This window comes from Lygodium microphyllum, chromosome 12, assembly GCF_053477565.2.
Source record: "Lygodium microphyllum isolate KBCC chromosome 12, Lygodium_microphyllum_v1.1.10, whole genome shotgun sequence".
NCBI classification, from domain to species: Eukaryota; Viridiplantae; Streptophyta; class Polypodiopsida; order Schizaeales; family Lygodiaceae; genus Lygodium; species Lygodium microphyllum.
Genome location: NC_141146.1, coordinates 10358792 through 10382088, shown reverse-complemented (window position 1 = coordinate 10382088; position 23297 = coordinate 10358792). Strand labels below are relative to the sequence as shown.

The 23297-nt window shown below is 42.9% G+C and overlaps 1 protein-coding gene across 2 annotated transcripts in view; it reads right to left on the bottom strand.

The window, feature by feature from the left end:
- Positions 1 to 22748, bottom strand: part of REV3 (recovery protein 3) — a 178827-nt gene extending 156079 nt beyond the window's left edge. The window contains exons 1-2 of one of the 2 annotated variants that reach the window (XM_087689133.1): positions 22469 to 22748; positions 19963 to 20045 (exon numbers count right to left, since the gene is read on the bottom strand). In XM_087689133.1, coding sequence (XP_087545259.1) covers positions 19963 to 20045; positions 22469 to 22601 — 216 coding nt within the window. In that variant the 5' untranslated portion in view covers positions 22602 to 22748. The remainder of the gene's footprint in view (positions 1 to 19962; positions 20046 to 22468) is intronic. The other variant, XM_087689131.1, reaches the window with a different exon arrangement.
- Between the last annotated feature and the right edge of the window lie 549 nt (positions 22749 to 23297).

Here is a 23297-nt window from a genome sequence, read left to right as displayed (position 1 = left end):
GTGGCCAAGGGTGGATTTCCATGACACCCTTACACCTACAGCTCAAATGGCTACCATTAAAGCCATTCTTGCCTTAGCCATCCATAGGAGATGGCCGGCTTATCAACTTGATGTAAAGTCTACCTTTCTCAATAGTGATTTGAAGGAGGAGATCTATGTTTAGTAGCCTCTTGGTTTTTCTTCATTAGATGGATAGTTATACATGTTAAAGAAGGCCCTCTATGGCCTCAAACAAGCTCCCCATGCTTGGAATCAGAAGACCAACTTGTTCCTCCAGCAGAGATTGAGGTATCAATGCTCCACGGCTGATCCCCAATTTCTTCGAGATGATGGACAGGAGACTTCTCCATTTCTTCTTAGGGCATGAGATCTATCAAACTCAGCTGGGGATCTTTATCTCCCAACAACGGTATGTACAGGACCTCTTGACTACAATTGCGATGAAGGGATGCAAGTCCCTATTGACTCCTATGGATCCAAATTGAAAGGTCACTTTCCATGTTGATTCATCTTTGGCGGATGCTACCTGTTATCGGGGCTTATTGGGTCCCTGATTTGGCTTCTCAACACTCCTCTTGATTTGTGTTATGTTGTAGATTTGTTGGCCGAGTTCATGATTGCACCTCACAAGGTGCATTGGCATGATGCTTTGTGGATTTTATGGTTCCTAAGGGGGACCCCTAATCTAGGGATCTTGTATCCCGTAAGTACAGATGGTTCTGATGGAGACTATTGTAGATTCGAGATGTACAGCTAGGTGACATCATCGAGGTGGAGAGACGCAAACATATGCACTACGCCCGTATACATATTTGCATTCCTTATTCAGCATTCTTCATATTGCATATCCGTGTTCTTCTCTCTCTCTCTCTCTCTCTCTCTCTCTCTCTCTCTCTCTCTCTCTCTCTCTCTATCATACACTTCTGCACCGCTACACTCTGACACTTGGTCCCTATTGTTTCTATGCAACTTATGGCACCTTCAATAGTTCCTAGCTGTCGTCTCATAGTTGAGTTAGTGGCGCTCACCCATCCACGACTGGAGTTTTCAAGGGTGATCCGTTCAAGACCTCTCCATTTCCATTGACCCTTGACAGCCTTCCATTTGATCAACTTTTTATAGGGAGAGGGGGGCTTGCTCCTTTGCAGGCTTTCTTCATCGCCGAACTTCATCAACATTAGCACTCTTCCTACCACCCTCGAATCCACATCTTTTTTGGCCTTTTGCCACATCCAGAATCTAAGAGGAGGTGTTAGCAATCATGTGTCTTGTGTGGTCATCTCCTACTTGTAAGCCTTGGTCTAAGTTAGAGAAGGATATTAAGAGCTTTGATATTGTATTTGTCCATCATTTTATGTGTTTTGGACACTTTAGATAAAAAGCATATTAGTGTATTTCTTTTTGGGCACATTTGGCTGTCCTAGACGCCCTATTTTGGGCCTAGCCACTTTATTACCAATTGCGGCCCTAGTTTGCCTATATATAGGTGGCCTACCCTCCAACTCTTATTATCCATCATTGATATTGTTATAGCAGTCGTATGCCTTGTGTGGTTATCTCTTGCATGTGAGCCTTAGTTTGAGTCACACAAGGACATTAGGAGCTCTAACATTGTACTTGTTTGTCATTTTATGTGTTTTAGGTACTTTAGATTAAGAGCACATTAGCGCATTTCTTGTTGGGCACTTTTGACCATTTTTTAGGGGTTTGACCATATTTAGGATTTTGCCAATTTTTGCCTATATATAAGCAACCTTCCCTCCCACTTTCATTATCCATCATTGATCCTTTGTGATCAACCAACCCTCCTCACACTCATCCCCTTTCTACCATCTAGCCCCCACACTGATGTGTAGAGCTATGTGTTGGGGCTGACCACTGCAGCCTTGTACCTTCAGCCATTGCAGTCATGGTGTTCCTTCTCTCTTCTGTGTTCTCTCTTTGTCTCCTCTCCGTATTCACTTTCATCTTTTCCTTGCGCACTCTCACATGGTATCAGAGCTACGTGTGGGAGAGGGAGATCTTGAAGAGGAGCACTCTGTTCGTGGTTTCAGTCATCTTCATCACCAGTTTGGGGGCAGCAGACCTGCATTTTCCTTCTAATAGGATGGGCAGCCATTATTAAACGCTGGATGGCCTATTTTCTGGTCTGCCCCATTTGCATTTTGAAGGCAGCCCCTCCTCCAGCACACGTGCAGCGGGACAGTTCTGCGTTTTAGGCAGTTGACCTTCTCCTCTTGTTCGGCAGCACTCCTATCTGTTGGGCAGCAGTGTTTATCTACAAGGCGACAGTTTTATCTACTGGACTGCAGCTCCTATATGCTGGGGCACTTTTGGCAGGTTCTGACCTGCGTTTCAGGCAGAATACGCCCCTTCAATCTGCATTATGCACTGCAGGGCAGGTACCAGCACTGGGTGGCTTCCCACAGACCTGGGTGACAGCATCTACGGCACCCAGGTGGCCTTCTCCAGGCTGGGCAGCCCATTTCCCAGCTGGGCAACACCTTTCCAGCACTAGGCAGCCTCTCACAAGTCCAGGGGAGCAGCATTTACTGCACCCAAGCGGCCTTATTCAGGCTGGACAGCACCTTTCTCTGCCAGGCAGCTTATTTTTAGGCGGACAGATTTATTTCTTGGCTGTGTTTTATTAGGACAGTCACTTTCTTTGCTAGACGGACCCTTTCCTAGTTGGGTGACAGGTTTTTGACCTGCTTTGACTGCACTTATCACAGCCATATCTGTGTTTTGCAGATCTGCCCCTCTCTATTTGGCATCAAGTCATCTCTCTGCCCTCAAATACTCCCCGTCTACACTGTTGCACATACATCTTTTGTTGGCCCAAACCCCGTACAGGTGGACGACACCCCAGTTGCAGCATCTTCTTTGTTTTCTTGCCTGTACTTTATTGAAGGACATCTATGGCCGATGTGTATGCTATGGGGGATCGTGTGGTTCGGGATCATTCAATCTGACCACCATCCTATCTCTCTTTCCAATTATATTCTTTCAGGGCTTCCACTCCCCGATCAGCATCGATGGCATCTCCTGAACAACTGCCAATCCTACCCTCTCTTCTCACATCCGACAGGATGGATGGAACAAACAACCCGCTATGATCAAGTCACGTGGAGTGTCTCCTCGCGGATTGTGACCTTTGGAATTTTGTTATTGTCCCTAAACCCTAACCTACCATGGATCGGTTGAATGCCAAAGCCTACTCTTTTCTCCTTTTGAGTTGTACAAATTTTGTGCTCGTGCATGTTAGACATATCTACATGGCTGCAGAGGTTTGTTGGAGATTGGCATCTCTCTTCTAGATCCACACATTTGGGCATCGATTATCGCTTGAGTTGAATCTACGATAGCTTTCTATTGCAGATTCCCCTACAATGAGGGATCACATCCACAAGATGGAGGAGATTCAAGATGAGTTAGCATCCCTTTGTATGGACATTTCTTCAGAGGACCTAGCTATGACACTTCACTCACATCTTCTATCACCAACATATGATGTGTTCTACACCAATCTTCTCACTTCTCATAGTCAGGAGACACACACTTGGGAGGAGCTAGTCCCATTGGTGCTTGAGTAGAATGTGCATCACAAGAAGCCAGATTCTTGTGGAGCCTATGTACATGGCCGTGCTTATGCAACTTTATTTACAGGTACACGACAAGCCAAGCAAAAGAAAGGGATGTTGAAGAAGATAAGAGTCATCTTTCGACTCTAATCCAGATTTTGTGGTAAAGTGTAGAGGATATCCCATGTGTCCTCATTGTGGGAAGACCTCACACCCTAAGGAGAAGTGCTGGAGGATATATCCTCACCTTCATCAGAGAGAGAAGGATGGATCTACATTGGAGCCTCTGTCTACCTCTTCTTTGTCGCCCACCATTACCACTAAGTCTATGTCTCTACACATTTATTGGGTGGAGTACCCTTCTTTGACTATCTCATCTACTAAGCAACCTTGGCTAATTGACAATGTTGCATCGAGTCCCATGACTCTTTGAGGTGATATGTTACAAGAACTCCGTCCATCAAGGGATATCGTCACTGTTTGTGGCATCTCTTTGATGCCTCTTAGTGGTGTCGGCACCTTGCCTCTATTGTCTGACCATCCATCAAGCTCCATTTCTAAGGCTCTACATGCTCCGGACTTCGACTTCCATCTCCTCTTAGTTTATGGCCTTCCTAGTCTCCACATCATCTTCACCGAGCCAAATGTCTGTGTTGAGGATTCTTCTACAAGAGCCACTTTTGTGAAAAGGTTGGAAGGAGAGGGAGCTATCTATGCTCCATTCCCCTTCGATTGTCAAGGGTCCTCTATGGCAACTTTCTATTGCCGCACCTGTTCTTGATTGTGCGCCATTTATCCCACAGGTTCCATCCCATCCCCCACCGTCTCCTCTGGTGGCTCCCTAGTACCTCCCATCCCTTTTAGAGGGGTATGATATTGGTGATGCGGCTATGGATTCCCTAGCCCTTTGTGTTTTAGAGGGGGCTTCCCAAGATTATGAGGAGTTTCTGTAGGGTTTCCAATCTACTTTGGGCCTTTCCCTTATGCAGCAACCTTTTCTCTTCGCCATCAAGCCACCATTTCCTGCCGCTTGATCCTTCGTCCTTGTTTCTATGCAACTTATGTCACCTTAGATAGTTCCTCGCTATCATCTCATAGTTGGGGTAGAGGCTTGGTTCACTCATCTCTAACCAGAGTTTTCAAGAGTAATCCGTTCAAGGCCTCTCTGTTTCCATTTCCCTTTGGTGGCCTTCCATTTGATTAGCTTTTTATATGAAGAGGGGATCTTACTCCTTGGCTAGCTCTCGACCGGCTTCATCAACATTGGTACTCTTCTTGCCACCCTAGAATCCCCATCTCCTTTGTCCTTTTGCCATATCCACGATTTGAGAGGGGATGTTAGCAATCATGTGTCTTGTGTGGTCGTCTTCTACCTGTGAGACTCAGTCTGAGTCAGACGAGGATATTAGGAGCTCTAACATTGTATTTGTCAGTCGTTTTAAGTGTTTTAGACACTTTGGATGGAAGGCACATTAGTGCATTTCTTTTTGGGCACTTTTGGCCATTTTAAGGATTTTGCCACTTTTTGCCTATATCCAAGCAACTTGCCCTCCCACTCTCATTTATCCATCATTAATCCTTCATGATCAGTCAACCCTCCTGATTCTCTCATCCCCTTGCTACTGTCTAGCGCCCACACTGACGCATAGAGCTACGTGTTGGGGTTGACCGTTGTAGACTTGTACCTTCAACCATTGCAATCACATTGTTCTTTCTCGATCCTGTGTTCTCGCTTTGCCTACTCCTCTCCGTGTTCACTTTCCTCTTTCCATTGTGCACTCTCATAGAACCTTGATGATCAACCAATCCTTCTCGTTTTCTCATCCCCCTACCACCATTCAGCACCCATACTAATACGTAGAGCTGGGTGTTGGGGCTAACTATTGCAACCTTGTACCTCCAACCATTGCCGTCACATTGTTCCTTCTCTCTTCTATGTTCTCTTTGTCTCCTCTTTGTGTTCACTTTCCTCTTTTCGTTGCACATTCTCACAGTTTAGGGCAATCTACACAATTGCATTATGTTTTGGACCAGGTCAACTAGGAGCTTAGCAGTTTCACCAATAGGTTGGGTAAGGTTTTGGGTTTGTCAAACAGGGAGGGCAATCTTTGCCACGCCATGCAATTGTTTCATTTGTGTGCATTGGCCATATTTGACAGTTATCCGCCAAATTTAATTGGCTGACATATTCATTTTCTTGATTCACAAACAAGGGCTACCACACTACTATATGATAATGAGAGTTGCATAGCCTTGGCATGGAGTCCCATATTTCATGCGAGGATGAAGCACATCAAGATCCAATATCACTTTATTCTCGTGAGACGATCTTAGACGAGACCATGGATATAAACTATTGCAAGGCACAGGATAATGTAGCAAATTTGTTTACCAAGGCACTTTCTCAGGCCATTATTCATCAACATTCTGGATCCCTAAGCCTAATGTTGTGTCCAAGATCTGAGAGGGGGTGTTAGGGATTTGGTCACCTCCAAGACAGCATAAGCATGGTCAAGGCAAATTAGGGTAGCTTATGCTGTGAGAGTGTAACAGAAGAGAAACATGAACACGGAGAGGGATGTCAAAGTGCAGCAATGCAGAAGCGTAGGACAAAGATTGAGAGAGAGTGAACACAGAGAGGAGAGAGAGAGAGAGAAAGGAGACAATGTAAACGCAGAAAATCTGCGATGTAGTATGCTGTATAAGAGTGCAGAAATACACAAGGGGGCAAAAGGAAATAGCTGCGTATGTCTCCGACTTGATGACCTCGATCTCCGTTAGCCCGAGCACAGTCTGTCTCAACCAACAGATCTCAAGATCAAAATCTGAAATAATGAATACTGGAGTGTGCCACAAAACCGGCTATAAATAGCCGAAAATTTGGAATTCCCAGCACTAGGTCGGCTGCATTTAATGCAGCCGACTGCAGAAAAACTAGCCAACTGCACAAAACTGCAGTCCGACTGTACCTGTGTCATGTGGCACTTGTCTGCCCTGCTGACTCTGGCCGTATTGCTCTGCTATCTGACTGGCTGACTGTCCAAGAAATGACACTATCTAACACCCTCTCTCAGATCCTGGACAGGTCAAAAGATTGAGGGATCTAGAATGCTGGCAAAGAAGAGCCTGGGGAAGCGCCTTTGTAAACAAATCTGCAAGATTATCCTCCGTCTTGCAATCAAAGAAGACTTATTCACTGACAACGTCCGCATCTGCACCTCCAAAGAAACCCTCTTCATCAGGGTCATCCGGTTGTACATGTGGTCGAGCTCCAGCCATATCTCATGAGCTACCGTCAAGTGCTCGATGTGAGCTATCACGGCTGCGATGCAAGACAGAAACAAAAAAGAACGAATCCTGGCATTCAGTTTGTCCCAATGAGACTGGGCCTTGGTCAACTCCGCACAAGCATTGGAAGAGAGTTTGGACTCATCCCTCACCGAGGGCCTGTTAATCTCCTCCATCACCAGTTCCGCCAAATCATAAGACTCTAAAATGGCCAACATCATCACCCGCCAGATGCAGTAATTGCCACCATCAAGCTTTTGATCTGATGGAAGAGCCAGTAAGACAAGCACCTTCCTGTCCATGATTGCCTGGAACTCCAAATCAGTCTCTATAGACATGTTAACCTGCAATACCTACACAAACGCAAAATCAGCTCCGTCTGACTGTGAAAACGCAACCTTCTAGGGTTGATTCCTCCGCTGCCCAAACCTTCTTCACCCGCCGAAGGCAATGAAAAGGTAAAATTTGCAATGGAGGGCCTCAAACGCAGCCTTCCTCCCCTTCAAACAGCAATAACCTACAACAAATTCACTGATTAGATTCCTTTCCCGCACGCCTACGCTCAATTCAGCCTTGATCCGATACACAGCCCTCCCGCTCGCCCTCGAATCCTAGAAACACAGCCTTGTGTCGCACTGAAATCTCCTCTTCAAATAGGTTCAGCCATCAGTCAGTCCATCTTCACCGCTCTGATACCATGTTAGGGTGCAACGATGCAGAAGCGTAGGACAAAGCCTGAGAGAGAGTGAACACAAAGAGGGGGGAGAGAGAGAGAGAGAGAGAGAGAGAGGAGACAGTGTAAACGCAGAAAATCTGCGGTGTAGTATGTTGTATAAGAGTGCAGAAATACACAAGGGGGCAGAGGAAATAGTTGCGTATGTCTCCGACTTGATGACCTCGATCTCCGTCAGCCCGAGCACAGTCTATCTCAGCCAACAGATCTCAAGATCAGAATCTGAAATAATGAATACTGGAGTGTGCCACAAAACCAGCTATAAATAGCCGAAAAATAGGAATTCCCAGCACCAGGTCGGCTGCATTTAATGCAGCCAACTGCAGAAAAATGGCCGACTGCACAAAACTGCAGTCCGACTGTACCTGTGCCACGTGGCACTTGTCTGCCCTATTGACGTGGCATCCACTCTGCCATACTGCTCTGCTGTCCGACTGGCCAACTGTCCAGGAAATGACATTGTCTAACAAGGGAAGGGAAGAGAAAGACAGTAATGAAAGAAGAGAATGGAAGAAGAAAATCTGCATTTAACTCTGAAAGAATGCTGAATACAAGGACTGGTCAGCCCCTGCATGCAACCCAAGGGATCAGTGAGGGCACCGGATCAAGCTGATGATGGATCATAGCACTGGAAGATAGAGGAATGACCTAGATGTCAGAGTGTGCTAGAAACCAGCAAGATAGAATGATCGACCAACTGTGGGCTGCGTGTAAATACCAGCATCAGCCAAAAACTGGCCGACCTGCTCCTATAGGAGCAATAAATGCTGGCCGACTGCATTAAAATAGGGAAATATGTTGATTGCCATCATAAATGCTGGTCATCCCAACCTGGATAGTGTGAACACAGCCCAAACTCACTAAAAAAGAAATGCACTCTGATGGAAAATAACCAGCCATTGTGAACACACCTAAAACCTGACTGAAAATGAAATGCATACTCTAAATAGAGCTGCCTTCTCCATAAAACAAATGATAGACTGAACGTCAAAGGTCCTAACCTTCCAATCTAACTGAGACTAAGGCTCACAAGTGGGAGATGTTAGTGCATGAAAAACATGACTGCTAGCATATGCAGGCAGCAGCATCACATTGTACAGGATCATTCCAGGTAGCAGATATGCAGTGGCCAGCAGTTTGGGCAGCAATTAGGACAGGCAGATCAGGATGAACAGGCAAGGCAGGTCAGTCAGATGTGCCACGTGGCAGTTTGGCCAGTCGGCAGCCTTTATGGCATTATTTTTATGCAGTCAGCTTGTTTCAGCAGCAGTTGGCCAATTTTTACAGGCTGACCTGATCATGATTCTTGTATTTTTCCTGCCTATTTAGGGCAGACCTGCCCCCAGTCATATTCATCTTCTAATTGTGCAAATTGAGAGAGTGCTCCAGCTGTTCATACTCTTACAGCCCTTTATACATACTTCCTTTTGTATTCAGCATATATTCACTGCGGTCTTCAGCGTTCCCCCCCCCGCCCCCCCCCCCCCCCCCCCCGCCTCTCTGTTCGCTTCTTTCTTTCAGTCCAACTATACACTTCCACATTCACTACACTCTTGATACCTGGCTAGAAAACCCCTATACAGCACTCGTCCTGTTCTTGGCAGCGCCCTGATGACTGATCTCTCCTTTTCCAACATCTCTCCACACTCAAATGGCTGAGCATAGCCTCCTCCATTGGGCCTAATTAATGCTCTAGGGCCAAATTGACACTAGGCACCCACAAGTACTGTTAGCAGGATTTCACCTCGTGTGTGAGTCTATGCATGCCTATCAAGGCTGGGCACATTGTTTTTTATTTAGGCATTTTTGTAGTGACTTATTTGTGGCATTGGTAGCATTTTGTGCCAGCCGGCCAGCATTTAATGCTGGCTGACCAGCTGCTGGTTATGGCATATTTTTGGGCCTATTTATTGGGCTCCTCCTCCTCCTCCACAAATACAGTCATCATCATTCTTCAAGTGGTCTTTCCATTGGAGAGAAGAGTTGGTGCTATTGCCCATGCAGTCAGCGACTCACTATGGTATGCGACTGTCTCGTGTTTGGTATATGGATTCCATTTCCCGAGCACATCTCTGAGTTCTCTTCCTTTGCAGTGTTCTTCTGTTTTCTTTCTCTTCTGTCTTGTGTTCGGCAATTTATTTCAACACTTGTCTATGCTTCCATTGCTGCACCACTTTTGACATGGTATCGGGTTCTAGGATCTAGGCTCTTGCTGCATGTTTCTTTGGCTTCAGGCCGTCTACACCCTTGCTGATTTGGCGACTGCTCCCTGCTGCCAATCAACTTACTACTGCTTGTGTTTTAACATTTAATACCTGTATGGAAGCCTATATCAGTATTTAATGTCCGTCCAGCCTGAGTTTTCAGTTTTTGAATATTTTATTGCTACATTTTCACCATTTAGTGCCCTCTAAGGCTGGGCAATTGCATATGTTGACATCTAACTCTATCTATTGGCTGTTTACAATTTTTTGAAATCGATTTTTCGATCAATACTGTGAATACTATGTGTGAACTCTCTTCTTGTGCAGTCTACGTTGTTTGGTTAGCTGTCTTCTCTCTATATACCTTCTACCTTCCATCTTCTCTTCTTATCCTCTCCATATGGCTCCTCTGTGCGCTTCTATAAATGATAATTTACATGGACCTAACTATCTTGCATGGAGTGTTGTAATGAAAGCTTGGTTTTTGCAAAAGTAGATCTCATATATTGTATGTGGAGCTATTCCTCAACCTTAGCATCCTTTTCCTATTCCCGAAGATTTTGATAAGGACAACCATGAGAAAGCTATGCTTACATGGGATTTGAATGATGCGCATGCCTATTCTGCTCTTCTTCGATGTATTTCTAAAGAAATTCCACCAACGGTTATCTCCTGCAACACATCTCCCAAAGTATGGTCGAAGCGTCAAGTGTTGTACGAGGCACCTTCCACCATGCATGCAGGGACCTTTTATGGATAGCTTCAGCAGATGAAGTTTGAGTCTAAGGACACCATTCAATTATTTTTTCTCCGTGTTATACAAGTACAGGACCAGCTTTGGCAAATGCAATCTCCCCTTCCAAAGGCACACCTCATGGGAACAGTACTCTACAAGCTCCCCCTGAAGTTTAATGGAGTGGCGATCGCTTTGATGGCAATGACATCATCTACACCTGTAAGCTTCATACATATGTCCTCAATGTTGCTTGAGCATGAGGCATCTTTGCATCCACAAGGGAGGCTTCCATTTCATTATGGAGGTTTCGATGAGGCCTTTACAGCTTCAGAGAGGGATGACAAGAAGAAGAAGTCGAAGGCCCAATGTTATCACAGTGGTAAGAAAGGACACTTGCGGAGGGACTACAAGGAATTAGCAGCCTCACAACAGAAGAAGAAGAAAAAGTAAAAGAAGCGGGATGCGAACTCCTCCAACATATCCTCTTCCTCAGACTCTGACTCCAATCCTCTACCCAAGGAGAAGTCCAAGGTGCGGAAGGGATCCACTTCTTCAAACCGAGAGAAGGGCTTGACTGCCCCTTCCTCTACTACTTTGTAGTCCATGTAATATGGTCATCCCTCAGGACTCTCAATGCCAGAGAGGGAGTGTGAGAGGGTGATGCGATGGGACCGCCAAGCCTCATCTATACATGTATACCAATGCACAGATTCCAAAGAGGGACATCCATGATGCATGGACCAAAGTCTAGCGGATTCAAAGCTTAGAGCTAGGATTGACATGAGGAGAAACTTTGGTAGTGTTAGCAAGATTGTCAGCTCATATGTGAGTCTATGCATGCCTGTCAAGGCTAGGCACATTGCTTTTTATTTAGGCATTTTTGTAGTGACTTATCTATTGTATTGGTGGCATTTTGTGCCAATCAACCAACATTTAATGTTGGCCGATCAGCTGCTGATTATGGCATATTTTGGGCCTATTTATTGGGCTTCTCCTCCTCCATATATATAGTCATCGTCATTCTTTAGGTGGTCTTCCCATTGGAGAGAGGAGCTCGTGCTATTGCCCACGCACCTAGTGACTCGTTGTTGTACACGATTGTCCCATGTTTGGTATATAGATTCCATTTCCCGAGCACATCTCTAAGTTCTCTTCCTCTACAGTGTTCTCCTGTTTTCTTTCTCTTCTATCTTGTGTTCGATAGTTTATTTTTGCACTTGTCTATGCTTCCATTGTTGCACCGCTTCTAACAAGTACCTATCTAACACAACTTATAGCAACTTTTGCCATTGTCACCCATTGCATGCTTAGGGCTTTAGATTGTCACCGTGCCTAAACTAACTTGCATTTCACATGTGCACAACTTAATCCCTATGACATCTAGAATGCCAAACCGTGTGGATCTCGCAATGAAAGAACGAGTCAAAATCCCACGTCTTGAGAAAAGCATCTCTCCTCATCCTCATGGTCTTCGAACCGCCCCATATTCTCTCCCATCTCCCAAAGAGTGATGCACAATCTCTGTCCAAATCTTGTTAGAAGTCATGTTTGTCATGCACTGTCATCTCCTACCTGTCAGCCTCAACTTGAGTCAAACAAGGACATTAGGAGCACCAACACTCAATTTGTCATGAGTTTTGACAAAGAAAGCAGCTCTTTCTAGAGCATGCATTTCTTTTTTAATGGGGTTCTAGGTGTGTTCACATTGGCTGCTTAGTTTCCAGACTCTGCAGTTCTTTTTCAGTGGATCTAGACTACAATCACAATATCCAAGATGAGACCACCAATATTATGATGACAATCAGCATTTTTTCTTGGCAATTTTGTTATTTTATTCTCTTATTTTATTCTCCTTATAGACTTTTGGCGGAGATTAGAGTACAATTTTAGAACAAGAAAGAGTTCACTCTTTCTTTGGTAACTCACACACAAGAGCTTACTACTTGGTACATGGCTTAGCTATGATGAAATCCTCTAAAATGCAAGGATAGCTATCCTCTGCTTATAATGCACCATCACACACTCCATGAATCACTTCAACGCAAGGATTTCCATCCTCTACTTATAGTGTGCCTATCCACCTCCTTAGGTACTCATGTGACTACCATGCCCATGCCCATGCCCAATCAACTCATATCCACTTATGGATCCACTATGCATACATCCCCCATGCATGATGAGCACTCTAGGCTTAACATCCCCAATTGTACTCCTTTCCCTTGCCCTACCCACCCTACTCCTCATTCAACATTACCACTCTAATTGCTCTTAAATATGCAAGATCTAGAGCATGGCAGATACGGAAGCTATGGAGGTTCGAAGAGAAAGAGTGAGTTCATGAAAACACTAACATGACTGACTATTTGAAACCAGCCTTCCTTCTTGGAATGGGTGGTGATAACCTAATTCAAGAGTTAATTACAGCAATAAATAAATGCACATAAAATGAAATACACACTTTACCATAACATTCTTGGACAATAGACACCCTGTTGGCCCTAAAATTGGCACCCCTTGCAGTATTTCTTTAGCTTTCATTCAATTGGAAGGAGTACAACTTGAGATTCTTCAATCTCCTCCTGCTAACCAATTGCTCTTGCTGTCATAAATGTCCAACAAGCCTTTTGGGTCATTTGCCCCTTGTTTCACCCAGGACTTCTTCTCCAATTTGACCCTTGGCTGGCCAAATGCTGCCCCAAATCAATTCGGAATGGGCTGACTCCTGAAATCCCTTGATAATCTTCAATTATCAGCTGCTGATTTCAGTCCCTTGAGCCTTCAATCTCTGGAACAGATCCCAAGGTGGTGGCTAAACCCTAATTTCTGCTGTGAATTAGGGTTTACTGCAGAAATTATAGATCAGCCCACCAAAAATGGCTGAGATCTCCTCCGAATGGCTGAGAATTGTTAAGAATGGCTGAGCATAGGCTGAAGGACATGAGAGAATGCTGTAGAGAGAGAAAATTTTGAGATTTGTCGTGAAGAACTGATCAAAATCAGCTGCTGCCCTGCTGTACCAGTCCCAAACGGATACACCAACAGCAATAGGAGCATCAGAGACTATGATCTTCAGGAGAAAGTGCATCAGCAGCAATTACAGCTTCCCAAGGTCAAGAATATGCAATCTCCATCACCAAAATGGTCTCCAATGGCTGGGAAATGGCCCTAGAAGCTTGAAGCAACAGTCCAACACCTCTTCCCAACAGCTCCAAAATGAAAAAACGAGATTTCCCTCTCCCTTCAGCCCTATTTAACCTTTCCCCCACTTGCATGGGAAAGTTTTACCAAGTGGCAGCTTTCTTAATCCATTTTCAGCAATTTCCAGGCATTTACTGAAAATTAATTCGGCCCTTAATCCATGTCCAAAAAATTGACCTTGCCCACCCAAAAATTAATTGGCTAGGCCATTTGCAACCCAAAGTGGTCCCATGCATCAATTGACCCTTGGACAAGCATTAATCCATTAATTAATGCCTAGTCCCTAGTGTCACCACTGACACTTAATTGCCAATGAATGGTCCTAGGGGCAAACTGACACCAAAATTTACCTAGAATCTAACAAGTGTAACTTGTTATAACTTTTGCCTTTGACACCCATCTTTTTCACAGGGTCCTTCGGCCTTCAACTGTGAAAAAGTAGCCTGCACCCCACATGTGCATCTTTTAATTGCACATTTGATTAATCCTTTAATCAAATGTCAAGCAAACATAAGTAAAGCATCAAATTTTCACGTCCTCGTGACACTGTTACACAAGTAAATTAAGTTCCAAGATGGAAGCTTGGACTCATAAACGCAATCTTGTGTATTGACTTACAATGACACAGAGACTTTACTGAAGAATAAAGGTACTATGACATTGCATTAAAAAAGAGAGTAAGTACAATGCTTTATAGGAAACTGGATGGTAGCACTTCTCCTACTATGCATATAGGATTCTAGTCCCCAGCCCTCACTGCTCCTTCCAAAGAGACTGAAGTAGGTGTGATTGCAAACATCTCAACACCCCTCCTCAATCACAACCAGAAGTACAAAGCGTATAGAGGCTTTAGTGAAAGCAACACCTGTAAAGTGTGGGCACACCATAAACATGGCAAAACACTAGAGGCTGTCGCAGAAAAGGCTAAGTGTGGGTAACATAAACATGATCGACATCTAGAGGCTGTAACAGGGGCCTCATAGACTGTACAAAGGCTGTAGTACAAGGCTACATGAGGAGTTTGCAAGTATATATCCGAAGCATTAGGGCTAGAAAATACAAGGCTAAAAGAGTCTATCCGAATAGAAGGACTGATGAGGTTTGTCCTTCTCCTGGTGATCTTCTTCTTCTTTTGCTCCATGTTCTTCTTCTTCTTTAATAACAATTAGATAGGCCTTTTGGGGCCTTTTGTGGTATGACAGAACTTGTCGGTGTGTCCGGTCCTTTTGCAGAAGTCACAGAAGAGCTGATCCTTCTTGCATTTGTACCTGTTGCCAACATGTAATGCTTGTTCATCTCTAGAGGTGCTTGGTTCTTCCTTAGTTTTTAGCTTATTTTCCTCCTCTAACAGTGATGCCTGGATATCAACAAGCTCGGGGTTTGGCATATTAATTAGAGTTGTTGATACATTGTTATATTCAGGAGGCAGACTTTTAAGTAGAACACCAATGCCAACATCTTCTTCCATTTTAATATTGATTCCTGCAAGCTGGGTTAGAAGTCCTTCCATGTAATTTAGATATGCGGCAAGTGATGTGTTGGACTTCATTTCAAACCTGAAAAATTCAATCAAGAGACCATACTTTGATGACTTAGACTGTGCACCAAACAAAGTGTCAAGTCTCTTCCATATATCTTATGAAGTATCACAATTATCCACATGGTGGATATAGCTATCGTCTAGCTCCAGTTTGATAATGGCTTGAGCCTTATCATCATTCTTTTGCCAAGTGACTACAAGGTCCGCATCACGAGGCTTCTTTTCTTTTCTAGTGGTAATCGCCTAGAGGCCCTTCTTCATCAAGATAAGTTTGATGCGGGTTTGCCAGGTGTGAAACCCGACTCCTTTTGAAGCGAGCTGTTAAAGAGTCTTTTCCCATATTGGATTTGCAGGGACAGCAGCAAATCAACTTCAAAATTCTCAGATTTTATCAATGAAAGAGCAAATTATAGTGTGTCAAGAGACACAGGTAATGACAGTGTGAAAACACACTATGTAAAGACTATGTCTGAGTCTTAATTCGGGGCCATCGATCCTTCTTCAATCTTTCCAGGTCCTTCCCCTTCTTGATTTGATGCTGGGACAATAGATCAGAGTGGCAGTGGGTTGCTCCAGGTAGCAGGAGAGAGAAAATGATGAGATTTTTAAGCTTAGGTGAAAATGGCTATGGAGTCACAGTTAGGGTTTCTAGGGGCAGCCTGGTTTTTCTAACATTGCAAGAGCTATACTTGATCATTTTGAAAACTTTTTTTATAGAAATAAAGCTTGAATGATGGGCTATCAATGCCCTATGGTGGTCGTCAACATCGCGACCTGTAGTGACAGCAGCAGCAGTACGAACGGCAGCACGTACATTCTGGGCAGCGACCACAAATTTCGCCAATGCTGGGCTTTGGAGTGGCCAATGTCAAGATGTTATGTGATAGGAAGCTTCTCCCTAAGCAAAGCACAACTCTCTAGAAGGAATCTTCCAAAGATATGACCTCTATGATGAGATATGAAAGCTCCAAGTACAGCACGTCCTATCTAGCTATGGCTGCCACAAGGTGACTGTGAGATTCAAGTGAGGAATGGGGGTCATGCACTCAACCTGAGCTGGACTGAGATGAAGAGAAGCTGAGAGGAGTGAAAGGAGAGCTGGGCCATGCTCACCTAAGCTCTAATACCATGTTAAATATGTGAGATCTAGAGCATGGCAGATGCAGAAGCTATGGAGGTTGGAAGAGAAAGAGTGAGTTCATAAAGACACTGACATAACTGACTGCTACACAAGTGAATTAGGTTCCAAGATGGAAGCTTGGACTTATAAACACAATCTTGTGTATTGATTGACAATGACACAGAGACTTTACTGAAGAACAAAAGTACTATGACATTGCATTAGAAAAGAGAGCAAGTACAATGCTTTATAGGAAACTGGATGATAGCACTTCTCCTACTGTGCATATGGGATTCTAGTCCTGAGCCCTCACTGCTCCTTCCAAAGAGACTGAAGTAGGTGTGATTGCAAACATCTTAACAATTGCTACGATCAAGAATGCCTTTATAGATAAGACTCATTTTAATAGATCAAATTTCACTACTTGTCCCAACCTTGTGCAACAAGTGCTAAATGTTGAGCTAAAAATGCATTAGCATAACTTAAGCAGCCCCAAAACACGCCTAGTTAATGAAGAAACCTTCTGATTTTAGAAAGAAACACAATCCTAGAGAGTTTATGTGTCCCATATGCAAAACCCTAATTTGGGTGCCCCCAACTTTCTATAAATAGGCATGCAACCCACCACTCTTTTGCAAGTTTCAAGCCCTCTAGCTTTGCTGCTCACACCTTGTTCGCAGAGGACAATTCATTCGAAGCTGCCCATTGTTGCCTATATCAATCTAGCATGTGTTTCCAACCTCCATCGCACAATCTACATTGATTTCTACTCCATTATTGATAAGCCACATTATCTACATATGTTACATTCAAAAACAATCAAAAGTGGGCCTTCCAACTTGCCTCTGATAGATCTGGCATGGCTAGAGAGACTTCAAACTAACATGGAGTCTACTGACCATACAAGATTTCAGCTACGGAGTACGATCTCATTCTTATGCATAGGGTTCAATAGCAGATTGAAGGTATGACTAAGTTTTCTCTTTTAGATTTGATGCATAGAACTTATGACCGTGCAGGAAAGACAAAATCTCCACCACAGACTAGCTATCCACAAGTGGAAACTAGCTCAAACTATACACCACTTCCATCATTCATCTTTACTCCAATGTCATATATGAACACATCTATTCATGCTGATTTCTCTTTTTCTCAAGTGTCACGAGATCCTATTGATGAAGGGACTATCCATAATAATTTTCGGTTTATGAGCAACGAGAAAGATAGATATTTCTTTTTGAACTCAAAAGAAGGTATTCAATTGAAAGCAGAAGCTATAAGTATTCCTTCACCTCCTTTTCCTTCAAATGATTTTGTTTCTCAAGGTCAAACTGAAGTAGGTGGATCCAAAACCTCATCACAATCATCTTTTCAATTTGCATTTAATGGACAAAAGAAACCCACTTTATTTTCCATTTCCACACCCATCACAAATCTTTTTGGGCTTCCACCCATCCCACTCTCACATTCTCTATACCTTTCTTTTAGCCTCTATTAAGTGCATCACATGTTTCACCACATAGCACCTTGAAGGGTCCCACACACTTAGGCACACCCTTTAGGATACCTTCCCTCTATCTGGGCCACTTCCTCGTGATGAAGGCTCAATCTCCCCCCCAACACACTTTCTAGGTATCCCTTTGGGAGTGCACCCCAAACATATCCCAGTGTCCCGGGTTGATACCACTATTTGCCTCCATGGCCTTAGCTGGTGGCCCGACTAGTCATTCCTCCATTTCTCGAGTAACACTTGGACAAGTCTTACGCATGTTGGTGCCTCCATCTCCCCCATTAGCACCTTATGGAAACATTCGTGTTCTTATACCTTCACATTAATCGACACCCATTGGACACTAAGCCTATTCTTGCCCACCCCCCTCCTCCACCAAATCCACCTAATCCACCTCCATATTCTACACGGCCCATCCATCCCCTACCAGCTTCCCATTCATCCTCATCCACCAAGCATGCTTTTTCAAACAAGACTCGTTTTAAAAAGTCGAATTTTACCACTTGGTCCAATTTGATAAGACATGTATTGGATTCCCAAGGTTTGTGGAAACTTATCCTCGGATAAGAACCTCTTCCTTAATCTCGTTTTTGCAGGATTCAACAACCCGTTCGTAGAGGACATCTCATCCAAAGCTGCCCATTGCTATCTACATCAATATGGCACCTATCTCCACCCTCCAACACACAGTTTACATCAATTTCTGTTTCGTTTGTTGATCAGCCACATCATCTACAGCTAGTGAACTGCTGAATTACTGCATTTGTGATCTATGGCTGCTCTACAGACTGCCTTGTTATCATACCTACGTTTTTGCTACCATCAACCTGCCACGTCATCATGCCTGCATTTTTACTGCCGTCAGTCTACCACATCATCATCAACTTATTGTAGTTATTTTCTCTCCTCAAGTATTTGCATTTTTAGTCTTTCTCTCTCCTCACTACTTCTCTGCATCAAAGCCAGCCTCATTGGTTGCATTTATTGTTATTCGACGCACAAACGCTGCCTTGCTGCGTTTCAAGATCCATTCAAAGTACAACACACTCTCCAACTCCTAACCTCTACCTTGATCTGAGAGATATGAGAGTTCAACGTTCAGTATTCACTGTAGTGTGTTTGCTACATGAGTATTATATATTTAGTAGTCATTCACTTTATTATTCATTGTGTTCACTGTCTCTGAGTTACCCTAACCCTAACTGTGTTCTATGTTTATTAGTTTGTGCTTTGTTGTATGATTGGTATTGTGTTTTTCGCATTTAGAGCATTTTTTTACACTAAAGTTTCGAGGTCTTTGGGACGTAGAGAGAATTTTCATACTTCACATTTGTTTAAATTCTTTTCTCATAATAGCCAAGCACGTGGGTGAAAGGACTTTATAACTTTGAATGAATAACTTTATGATCATAATAAGTATCAATAAGGAGAGGATTTTCATGCTTTAGTTTTTAAATTCTTTTCTCATAATAGTAAGGATGTGAATGGAAGACTTTGAAACTTTAAATGAGTAACTATATTATCATAATAAGTATATTCAATAGCACAATTGTGTATATAGTTTAATTATTTATAGCATGCCTACTTGCCATTAGCTTAACTTGATGAAGCTTGAAGTGATGCATGGATTTCATATGACTCTCATACATTTTAAGATCTGGGCACTCAAGAAATGTATTGTTCAAATTATATCTATGATTAATGACAATACGGGTGAAACATTATTCTCTTGTAACTTCTTATAAGCACCAAGTTCACCCTACCACTTTACCAGAGCTTGACTGTGCTTGTGAATGGATTGTCAATGCAAGTTATCTTTTTCAAAATTTGTACGCTTACTTTCCCAGAATGCACATACTACTATCTCCTACTTGTGATTATATATCAAATTTTGTGAAGAGTTACCAAAAAGCTCAAACTAGGACTTCAAAGTCTGTTATGGCTTCCTAGATCAATTCAACTCAAAGTTGGTACAATGACACATCATTCTAATTAAACAACCACCAAAAACTATTGTTTGTTTCTAATCAAAGTATGGGATCAAGTTCCAACCTTGTGCAAATGTAGGCAAATCTTTTGTCCTTTGAGCGTGGTGCCAAATATCCTCACAATAGGAACCTCTGCAACTGGTTGCCCTGTCAATTGGACTCCATGTTCAGAAAGAAACACAAAAAATAATATATAATTAAAACATAAAAGAAGTTCAACTTTTGCACTTGCATTCAAACATACACACACTTTTTTTGCAAGACCAATATTATTGTGGACTTACAAGGGGCTGATGCTATTAGCACCATAAGAATATATCAAAAGCATTTGAAAAACACACAAACTAGGAAACCACCAAATTTCAATACTCAAATATTTTGCCCTTGGTTATGCCTCCTTATGTTGCCCTTGAGCTCTATACTCTTGACCTCCATACTCTTATCCCTTCTACTTCACATGAGTACCTCTCCCAAAAACTAATTTACCTCTTAGCTTTGATTAATCTATACTAGAGCTTTAGCCATATTGATTCACCGTGAGCCTCACATCAAGACTTGCACTCACACATAACTAATTTACCCTCTAGCTAACCATCAACCGACAATTGAACTTTTCACTCACATCCAGGCTGATTTATCCTTGGGCATTACACCTCTAACTAGCTGTGAAAATATTAATGATCACTTCTAAGAAACTTGAGCATCTACACTCCTGAGACATTGGATCATTCCAAAGTGGCCCTAATCAAGCTCAAGTTACTATGCACATGGTATAAAGAGGATAATAGCAAAGGTGAACCCTTGACACTTGTGACCTATTAATGCTTTTCAGTCCTCTCTAATTCGCATTATTGGTTGGTTTGCAAGTAACAAGACTAGCTCTTCACCATGTAGCCTACGGGAGCACGTTTAATGGCACCTACCAACACCCCTATCTGCAAGTAAAGCTGGGGTCATATGGGTGAGGTGACCCTCTGCAAAAATTTTCAAAATCTAATTTCTTGTATAGATGTACCAAGCCTCCAAAATATTTCCTTTGCTGTGCAGTTTTTGCTTCTTGTCTTGTTAGAGGCAATTTAAATCAAAACTTGCATACTTGAATTTGAGGGTTTGACTCATTGAATTGGCTCCTCCATTTCATAGAATTCATAGAATCAGGGAGCTCACTACAATAGTTGGGGGTGTTGAGCTAAATTACCATTAGTTTGCATTAAACAATCCCAAAACTCGCGTTACTTTAAAAAATTTAACCATTTTTTTAAACTAGGAGCTGTTCGAGAGAGTATGAAATGTCCCACATGGTAACCCTAATTTGAAAGACTCCAAACTTTCTATAAATAGATAGCATGCCCTCCCATTCAATTCAATCTTGTTTTTGCATGTTTCAAGTGCTCTAGCTTCACTGCCCACATCCCATTCATGAAGGACATCTCAACCGAAGCTTCCCAACATTATCTTCACCCATCCGACGCCTATTTCCAGCCTCTACCTCATAGTCCGCACCTTCTGCTACTGCTCCTTGTTGTCGCCAACCCTCTAAAGGTTGCATTTGCAGCCAACGACAGTTTGGCTGCATTTACAGCATTGGTGACATCCTCATCAGCTAGTGACGACACTTGCAAGCTGCATTTTATCATCTGGCTCCTGCATTTAACCCCCAAACTGCTGCATTTACATCATTCCAGTGCTCTCCTACCTGTTGCCTTGCTCTTGGAGCTGCATTTGTTGGTTTTCTCTCTCTTCTACTTGTCGGTCACTGTTTCAGCATCCATACCGCTGCATTTACTACTACCAACGTCTTCAAAGGCTGCATTGTTGCATTTTAGAATCCATCAAAGTATGACACACTTCCCAGCTCATCACCTCTGCCTTGATCCTCAAGACATGAGAGTTCACGGTACAATATCCATTCACTACATAGTGTGTTTGCTACATAAGCATTGTATCATACAGATTCATTCATTTATAATCTTCACTATGTTCATTGTCTCTGAGTTACCCTAACACTAACTATATTCTATTCCATTTGTGTTGTCATACAATTGTATTTGTATTTCTATATTAGGGTATTTCTTTACATGGTATCGCATACTTGTGTGGATTATTGCAAACTGGTGGTCATGCTTTTGTTCCTTTCTTCCATTTCCAACTGATATTACCAATTCGAAAATGGTTCTTCTTTTAGCTACGTAACTAATTCAATGTTGTAGCAAACATTGTAAAACCATGAACCTTACCTCTCCTTGCTATTCTGGATATAGTTGTCGAATAACAACGATTCCCAACTTGGTTTATGGCTAACGCTGTCCGTATTCTGCTATGTTTTCACTCTTTTTTACTCAATCTTATGACGGTCCATTCTGATTTGTATAATCTGCCCACTATTTGGCAGGTTTTGTACAAGTATGACTTCGATTTTCCTATGATGATGAGATACAATGTCTCATTCTCTTGGATATGTCAATTTAATGTTAACCAAACTTCTGTCTTTGATGACACACCCACGCACACGCAGACAGCCAGGAGAACAAGCAAAAATGAAATAGCGAGAAGGGGGAAAGCATCATCACCTTGAAAAGACGAGTAGCAGACGTCATGGACGGGATGAGGGCAAGACATGTAATAGTCCAGTGTGACAATGCGCATGCTGAAAACCCTGGGAGGCGGGGAGGGTGAGAGGCCCCCTTCTTCCTGCATCGCCATCCCTCTGACATGCAAGCTTGAGTGAAAAGTCAGCTTCAGCGAGAAGGAAGACACGGACTCGAATATATTTACTAGATGTACTTTTGGGCATATTCAGGCACAAACGAAACTAGCATTCCGATCGCTTTGCGTAGCAACATACGAAGTTGATAGCACAGCAACTTCGCTCAATAATCCATTTCTCTTCTTTCTCTCTTCTATTTTTCCTCTCTATTTTCAATGATTTATTTCTCTCTCCGACTCACTCTCTCTCTCTCTCTTTCCCCCCAATTCTCTCTAAGCACATTCTCTCTGTCTCACATACACACACCAAACTTAAAACTAAAAATAGTTTAAAAAATTTGTAACACAAAATGTCAGACATAGAAACAATCTCTTCCATGCACCATACTTACAAACTTTTCTCTCGACATCAATGTAAGCAATCATATGCTTGCATATGCGATACTTAGAAACAACAATGTAATACTGAAACGGATCATAATCGAGATAAAGACCAAGTACCACGAAAAGAATTTCTATCAGAGATCCAGTGAAAACGAAACCACAAAGGCCAAGTATAAGGCACCCAAGTGTTTCTAAGCATCATAGACAAATGGTCGATGCCAACAAAAAAAGACAATGTCTCGAAGATGCCTAATAGAAACAAAGCTTCCTCTTCTTTGAGTAATCATTAACAAAATCTTCCTCATTGAG